The sequence below is a fragment of the Sander vitreus genome, chromosome 5 (assembly GCF_031162955.1).
Source record: "Sander vitreus isolate 19-12246 chromosome 5, sanVit1, whole genome shotgun sequence".
Taxonomy (NCBI): Eukaryota; Metazoa; Chordata; class Actinopteri; order Perciformes; family Percidae; genus Sander; species Sander vitreus.
In genome coordinates, this window is record NC_135859.1 from 19581791 (window position 1) to 19598903 (window position 17113).

The 17113-nt window shown below is 39.4% G+C and overlaps 1 protein-coding gene across 6 annotated transcripts in view; it reads left to right on the forward strand.

Annotated features, from left to right (window-relative positions):
• ccser1 (coiled-coil serine-rich protein 1) overlaps nt 1–17113 on the forward strand; it is a 137206-nt gene that overhangs the window by 31209 nt on the left and 88884 nt on the right. For all 6 annotated transcript variants that reach the window (XM_078250902.1, XM_078250903.1, XM_078250905.1 and 3 more), the window contains exon 7: nt 12085–12259. In XM_078250902.1, the coding sequence (XP_078107028.1) occupies nt 12085–12259 (175 nt within the window). The remainder of the gene's footprint in view (nt 1–12084; nt 12260–17113) is intronic.

A 17113-nucleotide genomic window follows, 5' to 3' on the forward strand; every position in this document is an offset into this window, starting at 1 on the left:
TTATTATTGTTGATCTTGAACACATTTTTGATACAGCTTGCTAGTATTAGCGCACTGTTCTAAGAAAATGTACAGCAAAGTGATAACATTTGCATTCTGCAGTGATACATTAAGATGTTTCCCACCCTTTTTGTTGATTTCTCAATTACCTTCCTTTCTACTACTTCTACTATTCTTAGCGAATACTGAATATTTCCCATGAGAACTTGTTGCTGATATAACTGCCCTTATTCGTGTTTGAGCTTAAAAAAAAAAGCCTCTGAACAGTAGTCATCACGAAACCTGCCTTCAGAGCCTTCCAATAAAATGAGGTTTTGGCTGAATAAGTTTTAAGTTTAAAGGAATATTTCAACTTTTGAGGATATATGCTTTTATGCTTTTTTTATGATTATTTTTTGGGCTTTTCCGCCTTTATTTGATAGGACAGCTAGGTGAGAAAGGGGGAAGACATGCAGGAAATTGTCACAGGTCAGATTCGAACCCTGGACCTCTGCATCAAGGCAAAAACCTCTCAGTATATGTGTGCCTGCTCTACCCACTGACCCAACCCGGCCACACTTTCATGCTTTCTTTACGAGACTTAGATGATAAGATGGATATCTATCTCATATCTGCACCGAGTGGAGAGATGTTTATCCTAGCTTAGGATAAAGACTGAAAGCAGGGGGGAGACTCCAAGCCTGGCTCAGAACAGAGATCCTAAAACAATAATTTGTGGTTCAGGGGGAGTTACGTGCTGTAACTATTTCTTAGCAAACAACAGCTGGATAATAATTTATAATATCGCCACCTGAAAACACAAAGTGTTGTTTTTACATTTCTGTTTGTGTGCGGATTAAACAAAGACACCTAATTATAGGTGTCGGTAGGTGTTTTTTTCAACAAACATACAGACAGATGTCTTACTTACAGATCATCTTGTTAACTAAGATTACAGTAAATTATATGTTGAGTACACAATTAAAGCAACATTCCACTTGCTGCCTTCTATATGTATGTATACACCTAGTTTGGAAACTCCTAGTGTCTTCATATCCTACTCTTTTATGTCCCTCTATACATACTTATACAACATATTTCAGTTATTGCCATGTAAACCGTTTTTAAAGACATGAAGATGAGGAGCATACATGCCTTTAATATCTTGGATTATAGAATCTTATTACTGGTACCTTGGCACATTTTCAGTTTCATTTAACCTAACCCTTATGCAAGTGCTTATGAACAGGAAATTATGTTTATGTGCACCAAGTCAGAAAACATGAAGACTAAAAGGTAATAAGGGGATATTTACGGTGGCCCTGAAGTGCAAATCACAACAGCAAATAGAAAAACGCAACAGCAAATCATAAAACACAACGGCAAATAGGAAAACACGACAGCAAACATGAAAACACGACAGCAAACAGGAAAACACGACAGCAAACATGAAAACACGACAGCAAATATAAAAACACTTCAACAAATATGAAAACACAACGGCATTAACTTCTACCGGAAAATGTAGGGCCTATCTAGTAGAGGATGGAACCTCCTGATTGGACAGACGGACTGCTTGTCTTTTAACAGGAAGGAGAGGTGAAAAACACGGAAAAGCGCCTACTTTTAATAGACAGACAGTCCGTCTAGGTAGGGCCTGCTAGATAGGCCCTACCTTTTCCGATAGAAGTTAATGCCGTTTTGTTTTCGTATTTGCTGTCGTGTTTTCCTGTTTGCTGTCGTGTTTTCCTGTTTGCTGTCGTGTTTTCATGTTTGCTGTCGTGTTTTCATGTTTGCTGTCGTGTTTTCATGTTTGCTGTCGTGTTTTCCTATTTGCTGTCGTGTTTTCATATTTGCTGTCGTGTTTTCCTATTTGCTGTCGTGTTTTCATATTTGCTGTCATGTTTTCCTATTTGCTGTCGTGTTTTCATATTTGCTGTCATGTTTTCCTATTTGCTGTCGTGTTTTCATATTTGCCGTTGTGTTTTCATATATGCCGTTGTGTTTTCCTATTTGCCGTTGTGTTTTATGATTTGCTGTTGCGTCTTTCTATTTGCTGTTGTGATTTGCACTTCAGGGCCACCGTAGATATTGGTTAACATTTATTCAGAATTGCAAGTGTGAACATTGAAAATGGATCGGACCTGAGTGCAGAGTCTGTCACAATAAAGTCGTGCATCCAGGATCACTGTCATGTACTGTAAATCATGTGTACTATATGCTATGACTCAGCATTGCAACCTTTGTTCAGCACGGTGTTATTATTTTGTCATGGTGGTGACAACAATGGCGCTACAAAATAACAAATCAGAATTATGACTCATCTTAAACAATGTATTTGGCTCTCTGAAAGGAAATTAGGCAGCCTGACAGAGATGAGAGGAAATGAGATGAAAAAAAGAGAGACAACATTTTAATTTATTTTATCTAAATGTTGTTGATGTTGTTACTGACTGTCATCATAAAACACGACACACTACATGCTGTGCTCCTCATTGAGCAACTGCCCAGTAAACAGCGGCTTGTTGGCGACTCTCACTCATTAAGAAGCAGACCATTACATTTGCAAAAGACAAAAAAGCCCCAAAATCAATTCAGTTTCTGTTGGCATTGAAGGGCAATTTGAGCAAAGGCACCACTAGTCGGTGTTTGCTCGCAGGCTCCGTGCCGCTGTCCATATCGTCCTCGCTGCATCTGCAGCCTCTCTCTGGCTGAACACGGATGTATACTGTATATATACGGCTGAATATCCGAGTCAGTCACAATACTTGTAAAATGTACACTGTAAAATAATCTCATCCACCACATCCTCTTGCAGAGGAAAGGTAGCTAGTTTGCAATACAAGAGAAGAGAAGAGAACAGGGAAGTTTGTGAACAGCATGGCACACCCAGCTACCAGCGCTGAAGTAGCATTCTGTAGTTCTTCCATCCTCCAGTCCATCCTCCAGTGACGTCACTGGAGGGTTAGGGTTACTCTTACAAAGTAGAGAAGATTTTGCAGCTGCTGAGCCCCAGAAACACCGAGAACATTGGAGAGAACAGCAGGCTTTTTTTCACATCATATCCCTCATTCAGATAGATAGAGATAAGGTTGAAATCACACAAATTTCCCTTTTAAGCTAAAAATACATTATCATGCGCATACTACAGTATACTATCTATTTTCATGGTGTTACTGTAATATTTCTTTTGCACCTGAGCTTTTGCACTTTAGCATCTCGTAACTGCAGAGTCAGGCGAAGTATAGTCTTGCATTGCCAGACCTTCCCAGAATGCTGTGTGGACTCGCCAGACCCTCCACCACTGTGGTACAGAGGATGGGACAAAAACGTGCTGTAGTTTATTGGCATCTCTTTACACCAATCACGATCGTCTTGGGCGGCGCTAAGCGCCGTACGGAGCAACGGCGACTCTGCAAAATAGCCTCGGGAAGGAACTTGTTTTGGTTGAACATGTGTACGTTCAAATGTTGTTTTAGTCGTGCAACAGAAAACTCCGATTGGACAGATAGTCTAGCTAGCTGTCTGGATTTACCCTTTTTTGTTGCGCAATCCCGGAAGTGGAACATCGCGGATATAGACTAGGCAAAGTATAGTTGAGTTTTCTTGAATAAACACAACACAACACATTATAATGTAATTGAAATTCTGGTCCTTTATTATCATGGCGTTTGAATAAATAGCGTAAAATGATCATCTCCTTAAGTAATGAATAGAATAGATGAACATTTAATGTGCCATACAAATAATTCCCTTTGGGTGGGAAATTTGCATTTTTTACATTGGATTGTTGATTTGAGTTTATAAATAAATAAATCAGCCTCAGTCAACCAGTGGTTGCTTTTGTGATCTATTGTCACCTTTGGCATTTATGCTTTTTTTGGGGGTAAATTCTCATTATTCAGAATTGCAAACAGGCACAGTTACTTTCAAAAAAGTGGAACAAACATAATTATAAAGCAGTAGAATAAATCCTGTCGCATAACACTACAAACTCAAAAGAGTATTGTGTCTCATGTTTCCTCGGGCACTAACTCTTAGTAGTGGACTTTGTGAACTCATAGAAGGGTTTTTGTGCTAAAAAGTGAGAATGTTCCACTTTAGTGGAATATCGCTTTAAGGCTTCAATACAGGATACAACCTTGGGCACTGTGGTATGGCAATATTCTCTGAAATAGGAAAATGTAATGTGACACATGGGACCAATATTAAATAGATCTCTCCAAGCAACTAGAAGTTTTGATAGTAATTAGTGCAAGTGTGTGCTGATAACTTCCTAAGGTCGTTCCCCCACGAAAAGCTAGTGTGGTGGTTCTTAGCTTTTTTGTACGGGATTATCATTATGATACAAACAAACAAATGCTAAGGAAGTGGTTGAGTGGACAGTCTCAGAAGGTTTTATTAAGTCAGACAGGGAAAAGTAGAGAAGGGGTAAATAAAAAGAGGTACAGATGTCTTGCAAAAACAAGTAAAGCGGAGAGGACAATTAGGTTAATCACAAAGTTACCCCAGCCATATTAAATTTGTTTTATATTCCCCCGTTTCTGTCTGACTGAAGACTTGAATTCAACATTAGATTTACTGCCTGGAGCTTGGCTTGTGCTCACACTTTAGTCACAGATGCATTTTATGTCAGAGATGAGTTTAATGCCAAACATTAAACATCCGTAGCCCCAGGTGCTGAATGCAGATGAGCGCACTGTCTGTCAGATGGAAAGGAGTGACAAATGAGGGTGATCATTCTCCAATAGCTGCGGTATACTGTTATACTTCACTTGTGCATGCATACAAGTGCATTACACAGCATTACACACACACATACCAAATTGTCCATATAAATGTGTGTTGTCAGTAAACCATTTAATGAGGGAAAAATTGGCATAGTAGACTGACTGCCCTATCTAGCTATGTCTCAGTGTTAATGTATCTTACTGTATTTATTCCTGAGACAATGCAGTCTTCATATTGCTGTTTGACAAGGGTGCACCCTCTTCACTGCTGCTTAAGATAAAGCACTTCAATCACTCAGCAGTCATTATTTGTTACTTCATGCGCTAACTGAACATTATTTAAACCTAGACATCTTAGTGTGCATATAGGAATGTGTGCCTCATCGTTATTGGCTCTGTGTGGATGTGCAGGTATGTGTTAGAGCCAACCGCCCTGTAATAAAATACTGTGTGAGTAATAATGAAAGTCATAAAAAGGCAGATAATTGACTTTTTCAGGTTGGCGAAGTGGATCACTTCTTACGCAGCTATTGAGAAATGGCTTTAGAGGTGAGAGGGGTGAGTCAGAAGGGTTGAGGGGAGAGTTAAAGGGAGAGAAAGACAGTAGAAGAAAAAGTACACGTTGAAAGGAAAGGAGAAAAAAGGAAAAGAAAGACGATAGGCAAGAGAAAAAGGAAATATGAGAGAATAGAATAGAAAAAATTGTGAGGACAGAAAGGGCAAAAAGAAAAATTAGAGTACAATTTTAAGGATTAAGGAAGGGGGCATTTTTCACACTCTTTTTCTGTGTACTTTTCTTTCCTTTGTGTAATTACTCTGAAAAGAGCGTAGGGAGAAAAATCTCTGTGAAAACAATGATATGCACTTTAATCCATGTGTTCAGTTGTAATTAGCTTCACACTGACATGGTCACGCATTACCAGTTTCAGCTACTAGCTGGTGTAATACTACATCTTTATAAATTCAAATTAGGACTTTATCCATTTGTGTTGTTGAAGACTTTCAGATTAGACAAAACATACGATGAGGTGGAGATGGTGCAATATGAAGATATTTATGTAGGACCTGAGTTAGTTCTGCAGAGCAAGTGCACCAATTTACTGGTTGCACAATAATTAGTGTACTACGATAGAATCAATAGATTAAAAATAACGTGACCATTTCACGAACTGCTGTGAGACCGTGTTGGATAGTTCCCCTTACACAGGCTGATGAATAGGCCTCTGATATGGTTTTCTCCGACAGTCTAATCTTCTAATTGACTCCGATCACAATGTCCTCTTCCCTGCACTAACATACATACTGTATAACCTGTTGAGAGGTTGTGTGTGTGTGTGTGTGTGTGTGTGTGTGTGTGTGTGTGTGTTAGTGAGAGAGAAAGAGAGGTAGAGCGTGAGTTGTAAAAACAAAAAAAGAGCGAGCGAGCGTGTCCGGCTATCGGCTTATGACAGTGAAAAGACCGATGACCCTGAGTAGAGGAACGGCCTCCCTGCCTGTATAACATCTATCATCGCTGAACAGACTTGTCTTCAACTGTGCTGTGCACTTCCTGGTGTGTGTTTGTGTGTGTGCTCTTCCACATACTGTATGTGTGGAGTAATTACCTGTAGATGAGACTTGTACTTAGCTGGAAAGCGAATTTGTCTACTCTGTAACTGCAGTCAAAAATGTATACTCTAACATGACATGCTCACGCATGCACACTTGCATATACCTCACACACAACACTGGTAGCTTGGCAGCCAATGCTGCTGTCATTGAAACAGTCGCTCGGTTCCAAGTTTTGTTCCATCCTCACTGAGAGCTGGGTTTCATTGAGTTAAATAGCTATCCTGCTCTTTTTATTCTGAATGGAGATTTCAGGTCCCAAATATCAAACCACAGAAAGCACTCACTTCTGTTTCAGAAATGGTGCATTGCTGGTTCAAGTCTCTTCTAAAAAATATGTTGCAGAGATACTGCCAATGTTCACATTTTGTGTTTTATTCCTACAATATCTGGTTGTGATAACAAAAGCTTGACTAAGGTGTGATTTTATTAGGCCCTTTGTGGTCATGTTTAAACATTGTAAATGTAAAAACTCACTTCCTATACAAATAGAGACGCGGCGTGAACCTTGGTGTCTCTTGTCAAAGTCAAGGCTTTTACGTGCCCATCTATCCTCCTATACTTTTCCGTGTGAGTACATTAACTACTTTTGCATTAACACTAAATATTGCCGGCCAGGACATACAATAAAATGCTAGTGCAAATTAGTTGTAGATGGATGTTATTCATATGATATGAGGTTGGCTATTTGTTTGTAAATATAAGCTAAATAAATTCATCACTTAAATGCCATTTCTACCGCAACAGACAGCATGACATAGGACCAAGAAAAAGTGAGATTTAGTGGTATTCCCATTTCTTTCTTTTTTTTTAAAAATGCTCCCTACAGTAAAACACTCTTACAGCCTACTTCTAGTCACCTGCAACAGTAATTGCCCCACATATGTACCTCTATGATTATAGTTTAGGGTGGGTATAGTTTGAACACCTCTCCCACTTATTTTTCTGTCACTCTGTGGAATTGATGTGCACCACAGAGGTAAAAAAAGATTACCTAGAAAAAGGTCAAGAGTGTCAGACTCAGAGGAAAACAGACGTAGAAAAACAAAAACAAAACAAAAAACAACTGAGAGAAGAAAAAAACTTTATTGTGGCACTGCACTGCACCACTTGAAACAAACTGTCGGGAAGAAGAGTGCATGATTGATCATATGTCATTTATTCACGCTCAATTCATCCAGCCTCGATAGCAGGGTTGAGCAACAGAGAAATAAATGGAGAAACTTCATCCTCCATGTCAGGCAGGAACAAAAGCTACAACGTATACAGTTTAAGGCGGGGGAAAAGAACCAGTGGCTACTTGACAGACAGAGCTCACCGGTCCTCAAAAAACAGCAGGCTTCATGCGAGGTGCTAAGCAGAATCTCCGGGGGGCACCTTAGGCTTTGATACTGCATCAGTTTAGTGTAGTGATAGGGAGGGGGGAAAGAGATGAAGGGGCAAGGGGAGAGCTGTAGAGGCATGAGACAAGGACTCGAGCATAGGGCAGAGTGGGGGTTGAGAAGGGAAGGGCAGGGCAGGTGAACAAAGAAAAGTAAGAGAGAAGGGAGCTTGGACGGAGCGGTCGAGGGTTGATGATTGATAAATAGAAAGAGAGTGAGAAGGAAAGGTAGACAGATAGACGGTGAATGGATGATAGGGAAAAGAAGAAAGAGGGGTGGGATGGGGAACCAGTGAAGAAGAAAGTATTTGGGCAAATGAGGGAGCCGTTCAGTCAGACCTTTTTAGTGCGAAGCCTTTGGAGTGGCTTATGTTGATTGATATTTTAGTGATATGGTCTTCTTTTGCTCAAAGAACATTTTTCCTGGAGAATCTGCTGTCTGACTTAATGCTCCCCGCCACTGTTTACTTGGTAATCTTTCTGGGAAAATGGCACTAAAGGCATCTAATTTCCTCTCACCTCCTCTCTAAATGGCTATCAGTCAAGAGTGAACACGGTCTCTTGATGATAAAGAGCTACTCGCTTCTGCGTCTATGCCTGCCTCTCCTTACTGCCATCCCCTCTTCTCTCCTCCTTTTCTTGATATGCAGACTGTGAACTCCCTGGTTGTCTTTGTGGTTTTTAGAAAGGAGATTGGTATATCCCAGCTCACCTTTTGAAAATGTCATAAAGAAGGTGAGATACACACTCCCCCTTTATGCACTTCTGTCAAAATATCACATCTTGGCAGACAAATGCAGCACCTTAGTTTATTTAAACACATTTGATTAATCTGTTGGTTAATTTTAGTTGGGTTTTTTTTCTTCTGTTTTTTGATGGCAGCTTTCTTTTACTACCTGAAATTGGAAAACTGTCCATAGCCATGGTATAAGCACTTTTACTTTTACATTGCATTTACAGTATTATTCTATTACTATAGTTAAGTTAAATCAGATTAATTGTTTTGCGCTTGTGAGAAAGAAACAATCTATTCATTGTTAATAGTTTTATACTTTCAGACCACATTGTCCTTGGAGCTAAACATTCAACATGCTTTTGTGATGTCCTTAGTTTTGATATTTGGAAAATCTCTTTGGGCCAAGTAAGGGTCATCTGCACATATTGATAGAAAACCTGACTGTAATTGCTGGAATGGAAAAAAAGGACACATTCTAAAGGTAACTTTTAAGCATTTACAGAACTCAGTGTTGTGGTTATTTTTACTTAGTCAAGTCAAATACCATAGATTATTTGCTTATTGATGCTTTTGAATTTCATTGTACTCTTACCACTATCTTCATACCTGCCAACCAGACATATGTTCATGCTAAGTAACCCGTTTCTTTACACTACTTGTACCCGTGAACATAGCCAGACCAGACTTTGAAAGGTTTTAGCATAATTCTACATCTTGGACTTAGTATTTGTGTATAATTATTACTGTGTGAAAAGAGTGCTAAATGTGCCCATGGACAACTACTAACCAAGGTTAAATGTTAATCCTAAAATGAAAATGTAGAAAATGAAAATGGCTTTTCAGAATGCATCTTTTACTACCCCATAATCGTCAAATATTGTAGTAAAAATCTAAATTATACTCCACAACAACAGCCATGCAATTACATTCATAATGCACTCACTATCATAAAGTAAGCTGTTGCATTCATTTTCCTAATGTATTTGGTATTTTGTATGTATGAGTGGCCAGGCAAAGATGTAACAGACCAAATGAAAACACTGCTCACATAGCTTTTGAAACTGTTGAAACTAGAAAAACAGAAGGAGAGCTTGATCTTTGCCTTGAGACTGTTTTCATGTCTGGTGGAATATAAAGTAGTCTTACATCGTAAACAATTAAAAATATGCTTGTGGTTAAACTTTAAAACTGACAGAATAAGTAAAGTGAGCTCTGAGCAATGGATGACTATAAAGATATTGTTTTTATAGATAAGGTCAGTGTTTTTAGTTGTGGTGCTTCAATTGAGTTTTAGTGTTGGCTGGAAGGCAAAGACAGATGAGGAATGCTGTGACATTGAGTAACCCTGACTCCTGTTGAAAGTTTCCCCTCCAAATATCTGTCCTCTGCTGTACTAAATAGATATTGAAGAAGAGACAAAGAACAGAGGCCATGCACCAGGGACCAAAGACATACTGTAGACACCTGTTTACTGCTTTATTTTTATTTTTATTTGTTTTAATGGGGCAGTTAATTAAAACAGTGCCTTGTATAGAATCAGAATCTGAATCATTTGTATTACCAAGGAAGATTACACTTGCAATGAATTTGCCCTGGTGTATTAGGTGCATACAGTCAACAATAAACATATTAAAAATGGAATGAACAATAAAGTAAAGTACTGCTAAGAGTCAAGAACATAAATGCAGAATAGATATATTACGATACAAAGTATGTAAAAAGATACTAGAACAAATATGTGCAATATAACAGATTTAGAAAGGGAAAGAAAGCTGTACCGTTTGTGCAGGGTGTGCCAAAAACGTTGATCAGGGGACGTGCAAAAGTTCACAGTATATATAATATGTGCAATGGTCAGGGATAATATTCCAGGATGTGTGTTAATGTTTCAAATATTTTTATTTTGAAGCTTAATTTCAAGAATCAAGTTACAAAATTGTTATTACAGTGCTTATTTTTTACAGTATACAAACAAAGATAAGGAAGGGAAATAAAGATAAATAAATAAAAACAAAAAACTAACAAACGAGAGGCCCTAATCCCTACCCGCCATAACCCACCCCGGACTGCGATCAGGATGATGTGTGTTAATGTAACGTGGAGTGACTGGTGTGGGGGGGGGTGGGGTTAGTCAGAGTCTGTCAGTGGTGGTCCTGGGCCTTGTTGATGATGCCTGAAGAAACTGTTCTTGTGGCGTGAGGTTTTGGTCCTAATGGAACACATCCGCCTCCTGCCAGAGAGTAGTGTTATTAAAAGTTTGTCTCCGTGGTGGGAGGTATCGGCCATGATCTTTCCTGCCTGCCTCAGGGTCCTGGAGGTGTACAGGACCTGGAGGGACGGGAGATTGCAGCCAATCACCTTCTCAGCAGAGCGAATGATACACTGCAGTCTGCCCTTGTCCTTGGCAGTGGCAGCAGCGTACCAGATGGTGATAGAGGAGGTGAGGATGGACTCGATGATGGCAGAGTAGAAATGCACCATCATTATCTTTGGCAGGTTGAAGTTCTTCAGCTGCCGCAGGAAGTACATCCTCTGTTGTGCCTTTTTGATGAGAGACCTGATGTCTCACAACACAATCAGCTGCGCACACAAACACAATCACAGGGTTGTTTCTGCAGAAGAGTAATTGCGGACATGCAGTAACACAAAACACTACATTAAAAATCCTCGAAAAATATGTACAACCAGACAGGATCACACAGCTGTGATGGGCTATAATGAATCAAAGCTCTTGACAATGAAGTATCCTTTTGAGTTGATAATGATGGTGAGTCGCAGGATTAGAAGCTGGACTTGTGTGCTTTGGCTTCTTTGATCTCTGAATGCATTAGTATGTACGTGTGTTTGCACATGCAGGCATTTGTATGGGCTTTTATTTTGTCTGTTTGTGTGGGGGGTTTATTATCACCTCATGTTGTCGGTTTTAAATCATCTTAAAACAGACTTATTATAGAACTGATGGCTCATTAAAATCGAGTCCTTAGGAAGTCCTGTGGAGCCGCTGTTGCAGGTCTTGGTCTCCATCTGACCTTTGTTTCCCCGTCTTTCTTCCTCGCGCTGTAGAAATCTCTCTTCTAAATTTCTATTTCTCTTTCTCGCTCATTTCTCTTGTCTTTTCACTATGTATTATTTAAAGCCACCTTGAGTTGAATTTCCATAAATCTTCACATAGTGACCTTAATAAAACTGTGAAAAATGTGTGTATCATCACTGCTCTTAGAATGATGCATACAGATCTTTATAATTGCTTTGTAGAAGGTATCGTTTAAAGTGTTGTATCTAATTGTCACACATGTTCCAATATCTTGACATTGCTGTGTAATGTATGTAGGGAGGTGGTGGCGCAGTGGATATAACACATGCCTTTGGTCTGGGAGACCTGGGTTCGATTCCCACTGTGATACATTAACCAATGTGTCCCTGACCAAGACACTTAACCTCTAGTTGCTCCAGAGGCGTGCTACCTCTGACATATATTGCAGTCGTAAGGCACTTTGGATAAAAGTGTCAGCTAAATGACATGTAATGTATCAGTAACAACCAAAGGCAAGGATGTCAATGATCATGTGACTGACATGTGACATACTGACTCATAATAACATTTCATCTCTTTATTTCTCTTCCTTTCCTTCAATCGACTTCTTCTCCAGGGAGCCCAGCCGTCCGACCAGCCTGCTGCCTGCTGACTGGAGCTCGGTGCTGGGTTTGGGGAGGGAAGATGAGCCCTTACCTCCAGGCCTGGAGACCCTTCCATTTCGACTGATGCAGCAGGACTGCACTGCTGTCAAAACCCTGCTTTTAAGACTGAGACGAACACTGCAGGAGGTAGGATATACACATGCACACACAGACAAAAGCATACAGACTCTTCTTAACATGAGTTTATACTCAGATTAACACATTGACTGTCACAAAGCGCAAGAATAACACAACTAGATGCCCAAATTCATTGTTATTCCAGACAGACCCTTCTCTGACCAAGTTATAAATGTATTAAATTGTTTTAAACCAGTGACGGTAAGGGATTGGCAAATAGTATGATGCAATTGGCATTTCGAACCAAAACAGTGCAGTGCTCCACTGACAAATTTCTTCACTCACTGTTTTAATCAGCTCTATTTCAGCTCCATGAAATCTTTTTAAATTGGATGCTCTTCCGCCTTTAAAAGGTCTCTGTAATCACTTTGTTTTGTTAATTTAATCAGATTCTACATTTGAGCGTTTGCCATCATTTTCTTAAAAAATGCACCCATACACTCACACTCCACACATTAATCCTTCTGTTTCAAAGTATAACTATAACTCTGCTCTTTAAATCCTTTAGCCTGCTTTAAAACTAAAGTTTTACTTCAGGCTATGAGGCCCTCTCAGTCTGAATGTCGGGGAAACCAGTAAAATTACATCCCCCCCCCCCCCAATTATAGACATGATTAGCTGTAATGGCCACTTTGTAAAGCACTGACACGTTGCAATAGCTGCACAAGGTTTCACTTTAAAAGCCAGGGAACCAAATTGATGGCCCTGTGCAGTCATGCGATATTTTAACTGTGGGACTACTGTACAAAAGAATGTAAATAGAACATTTACATTTTAGAATTGATTGAGATTTTCTTGAAGAACATATCATTGTTCTAAATGTGATTTACATGTTTTATTTGGGGTAATTGCAATTTGCAGAGAGCTTGACTTGGGGCTGATTCTCAGTCATAATGATAAAACATACAATCAACTGCTGATTGTAAATTCCAGTTCACACCAGACCAGAATGATAATTACGGAATGATAATTACACTCTTGTGGAGTATGGCAAGTATTTCAAAGTTGTGTAAGCACAGCTTCAATAGAACTAGTTATTCGGAAGTTAATGTTTGGTGGTGCTTAATGTATTGTGTTTTTACAATTTTTTTCCTTCTTTTTGGAATGAGAGTGCTCACATATTCACTAATACCCTTTATCACAATGTTTTGAAAGTGTATGATATATTTACATACCAAAGAATGATGATAGTAGTACCATGTGCTGTGGAAGTTGAGCTGAAAGAACATCCATTAGCAATGTCTGGATGCGGATGTTTTCTTGTAATCTACATGGGTGACTGACCCTTACCAAATGCAGCAATATTAAATAGACACACTCACAAATACACAAAAATACATATAAAAGGGTGACCAGACCTTCCCTAATACCCCACCATTAGTCCCTCTAAACTAAGATCAAAGCTAGCTGTGAGAACCTCTCTGTGAATTACAGTCCACAGAGGCATATGTATGACTTTTTCCCTTTCTCTTCACTTTTCATCTCTCTGTTTTTTCCTCCCAGGACCACTGTAAGAGAGATATCAGACATGAAAATGATAAGATAATAATTAGTGGAGAGGGGCATAAGCTAGAGTTGTGATGGAGAGACCAAAGGGAGTGTGAGAGAAAGAGAGAGCGAAAGGGTACACAGCAGCAGCACATGAATATGAAAGAGGGGATACTTTGCCCTCTTTGCTTGCTCTGTTGTATCATTAACTTGCAAATTGTGTTACCCTCCATCAACGGATGTAATCCATTCTTCGGGCAAGGAGAGGGTGACATGGCATGTCTGTATGCTCTGCATTTTATTTGCTTGACCTTCTGGTATTGAGCCCAATCTTCTGTTCTTTTCTTTTGTTAGCCTTCACTTATTGTCCCTTCGCTCTAATGTCCGTCAAAACACTGGTCAGCTTTATGTCACACATAACATTGCTGAGTTCCATTCCAGACATCCTCAAAACAGCTGAAAATTTTGGGAAATGCTTTCAAAGAGGCACGAATCACAACAATGACTCATGCATTGTAAACTAAGAGCTATGAAGCCAGACGCTCAAGTCCAACAGTCCAATATTTATATCACTATCTCCTAGATTTTTCTCCGTCTCTTCTCTATATCAGTCACTACTGTAGAAAAGACTGTTTTAAAATATCATTGAACAACCTAATAAAATTAAAAAAATTGCAAAGTTGACATTTACATGATACCCAAGAAGTGACATTGTCACTCTGTTTAACTTTTAGGTTTTCCCACAAATATAATAATATACTATTAATAAATATGTCCCATAGGTCTCAAGAGCTCACACTCAACACTGCACTTCCTTCAGCAATCAATCGGTTTAACGGTTGTTGAGAAAATCAAAGGACAGACAGACAGACACGCCTTTCATTTTATTTAGATTATGTAATTGTTCATGTCTGAAGACCACAAATTAGACTTTTAATTACATTTTTTAAAAGTGTTGTTTCAAAGTCAGACAGCAAATGAGAGAAACTTGTTTTTTTTAAACAATTTCTTTATTGACATTTTAAATAAATGAAGCAATAACAGTGCACAATAGTTTAACAGAAAACCATGTCATTGTAACCGCATCATCCATAGTGGCAGCGTAAAGTGGTCGCCAATTGAACCACAAATGGAAGAGATTGCCCAGCAGGCTGCGACATATTTTTAAGGTACTGCCTAAAGTCCTTCCAGCAATTTACAAATAGATGAGGTTTCTTTTAGAGATTAAACATACTTTTTTCTGAGGCCGTATACAGTATGAGGTGACCTCCACAGGAGGGGAAAGTTCACTCTTCTACATGATAGCAATACACTTGTTTCTAGCAATCAAGGCTAATTTGATAAAGCGTATATTTTTCCTCCTGTCAGCTGGCAGAGCTGTTGTGTCCCCTAACAAAGCAAGTCTTGTATATCATATTTGTCTGATTAGAATATTTATGGCAGCTGGAGAGACTCCATCCATTTTTGAATGTATTGTTCTCTCAGCAGTTTATCCTGTTGGCTGAACGGAGAAACACTTCTAAAATGCCACTGTCCATGTGTGCATTGTTGCCTAACACAACGATTTTTGTCAATGTCATCCGTGGATTCTAGCAAAACTGTGACAGTTCTACTTGTTACAACATATACTTACAGTTTTAGCCGAGTTAGTATTTTAAATTCAAATTACCCACACTGTTTGCCACTACATTGCATGACACTATGTTGTTAAGTGTGTGCTGCCTTCCGATAAAAAGCCAAATGTCAATGAGCGAGAGTTAATGCACCTTGAGTTATTTGAAGGTTTTCATTTCTTGATTTAACTGATGTGTGAATGGGATTAAAGGGGTGTATCAAACTACAAAACCTGCTTTCCTTTCTTAGGCCATTCGTCATCTTTAAACATTTAGCTTCTGGGTTGTGCAAGTAATTAAATCCAGAGCTCCTAGGCAGCATTTCCACTTCTCAAATCTAAAAGGCTTTTTACTGAACCACATCTAATTGTGGGGACAGTTGTGTGTTAAAGCCTGTGGGACAGGGGTGACCTTAAAGACAATGTGTATGTGTGTGAGAGAGAGAAAGAGAGAGAGAGAGAGAGAGAAAGAAAGAGAGAGAGAGTTTGAGTATGCGCCTGTCTCTCCACATGTGTAAAGGCATTGATCACCGATGACACATTGAGGGCCTGACGCCATAGCACACCTATAATTCTAATAGGGAGGTATGCTTCTTTAAAAGGTCAGCCAAACACATATACCATCAAGTTTTTGCTGTGCAAAGATTTGTGCTCAGATCTTTCTCAGAGCTACCTTCATAACCTGAAACTAGGCCCAAAATATGTGCAAACTAAATCAGGGTTTTAGCATAAAAGCTCCTTTTTAGAGTGTATTGTATTGTCATCTCTCTTAAACAACAGACGAATTGGCTTGCATATAAATCTGCAAGAGGGCAGGAAATTGCAAGAAATAGACTTTATCAGCAAACTAAGTGGGTGGTTTCACTTTACATTTCCCTGTCCCTTGTCACATCTTTGTCACGTATCTTGTCATATCCTCCCCGTGTGTGCTGTCATGTCCTTACCATGCAGCGTTACATCAATATCAGCAGTCTTGCCTGAAGACATGACTTTATCCTCTCCAGCTTCACCATCTGTCCGATCATAAGCCCTCACAGGTGACATTTAGACCAGCATCTGCTCTCTTTAAGGAGTGTAAGTACGTCCACGTTTGTGTCTGCATGTGACAGCACGTGCAACCTTTGTGTGTGTGTGTGTGTGTGTGTGTGTGTGTGTGTGTGTGTGTGCGTGCGTGCGTGCGTGCGTGCGTGCGTGCGTGCGTGTGTGTGTGTGCTTGCGTGCGTATAAACCTCTAGCTGCCCCCACTCTCTGCCCACTAGACACCTGTGTCGAGGAGCAGAGCCAAAATGTGTCTGATCACAGCTGGCGTTAAAAACACAGAGATTATGTAAGAAACCAGGTTAAAAAAAAGTTACAATGTGAAGAAGGTATTTATACAAGCAAGTTATCTAAAAACCAATTGTCCTACATCTTTATGAACCAAAGGTGCGTCAAATCTAGATCAATAGACTAGATGTAATATTGTCCTGCAGATATTCTGTAGAAAATGACGATGATGCAGTTTAAATAAGCACCTATCTTGATCTTGACCACCTTGATAAAACTAGTGTATTATACCCCTCTAATTTCTTATTGAATGAGTATCCAGCCGTCTATGTGTAATGTGTTTGCCAATATTGCTTAACAACAAAATGAAATTGCAGCAATTAAAAGCGAAAATACTTGCAGATGCCTTCATTTTGTTACAAACCGTATAAACTGTGACAGCTCCTGCTGTAAAAAACATTTTGTGCACATACCGAGCTTATCAGCAGCACTTACAA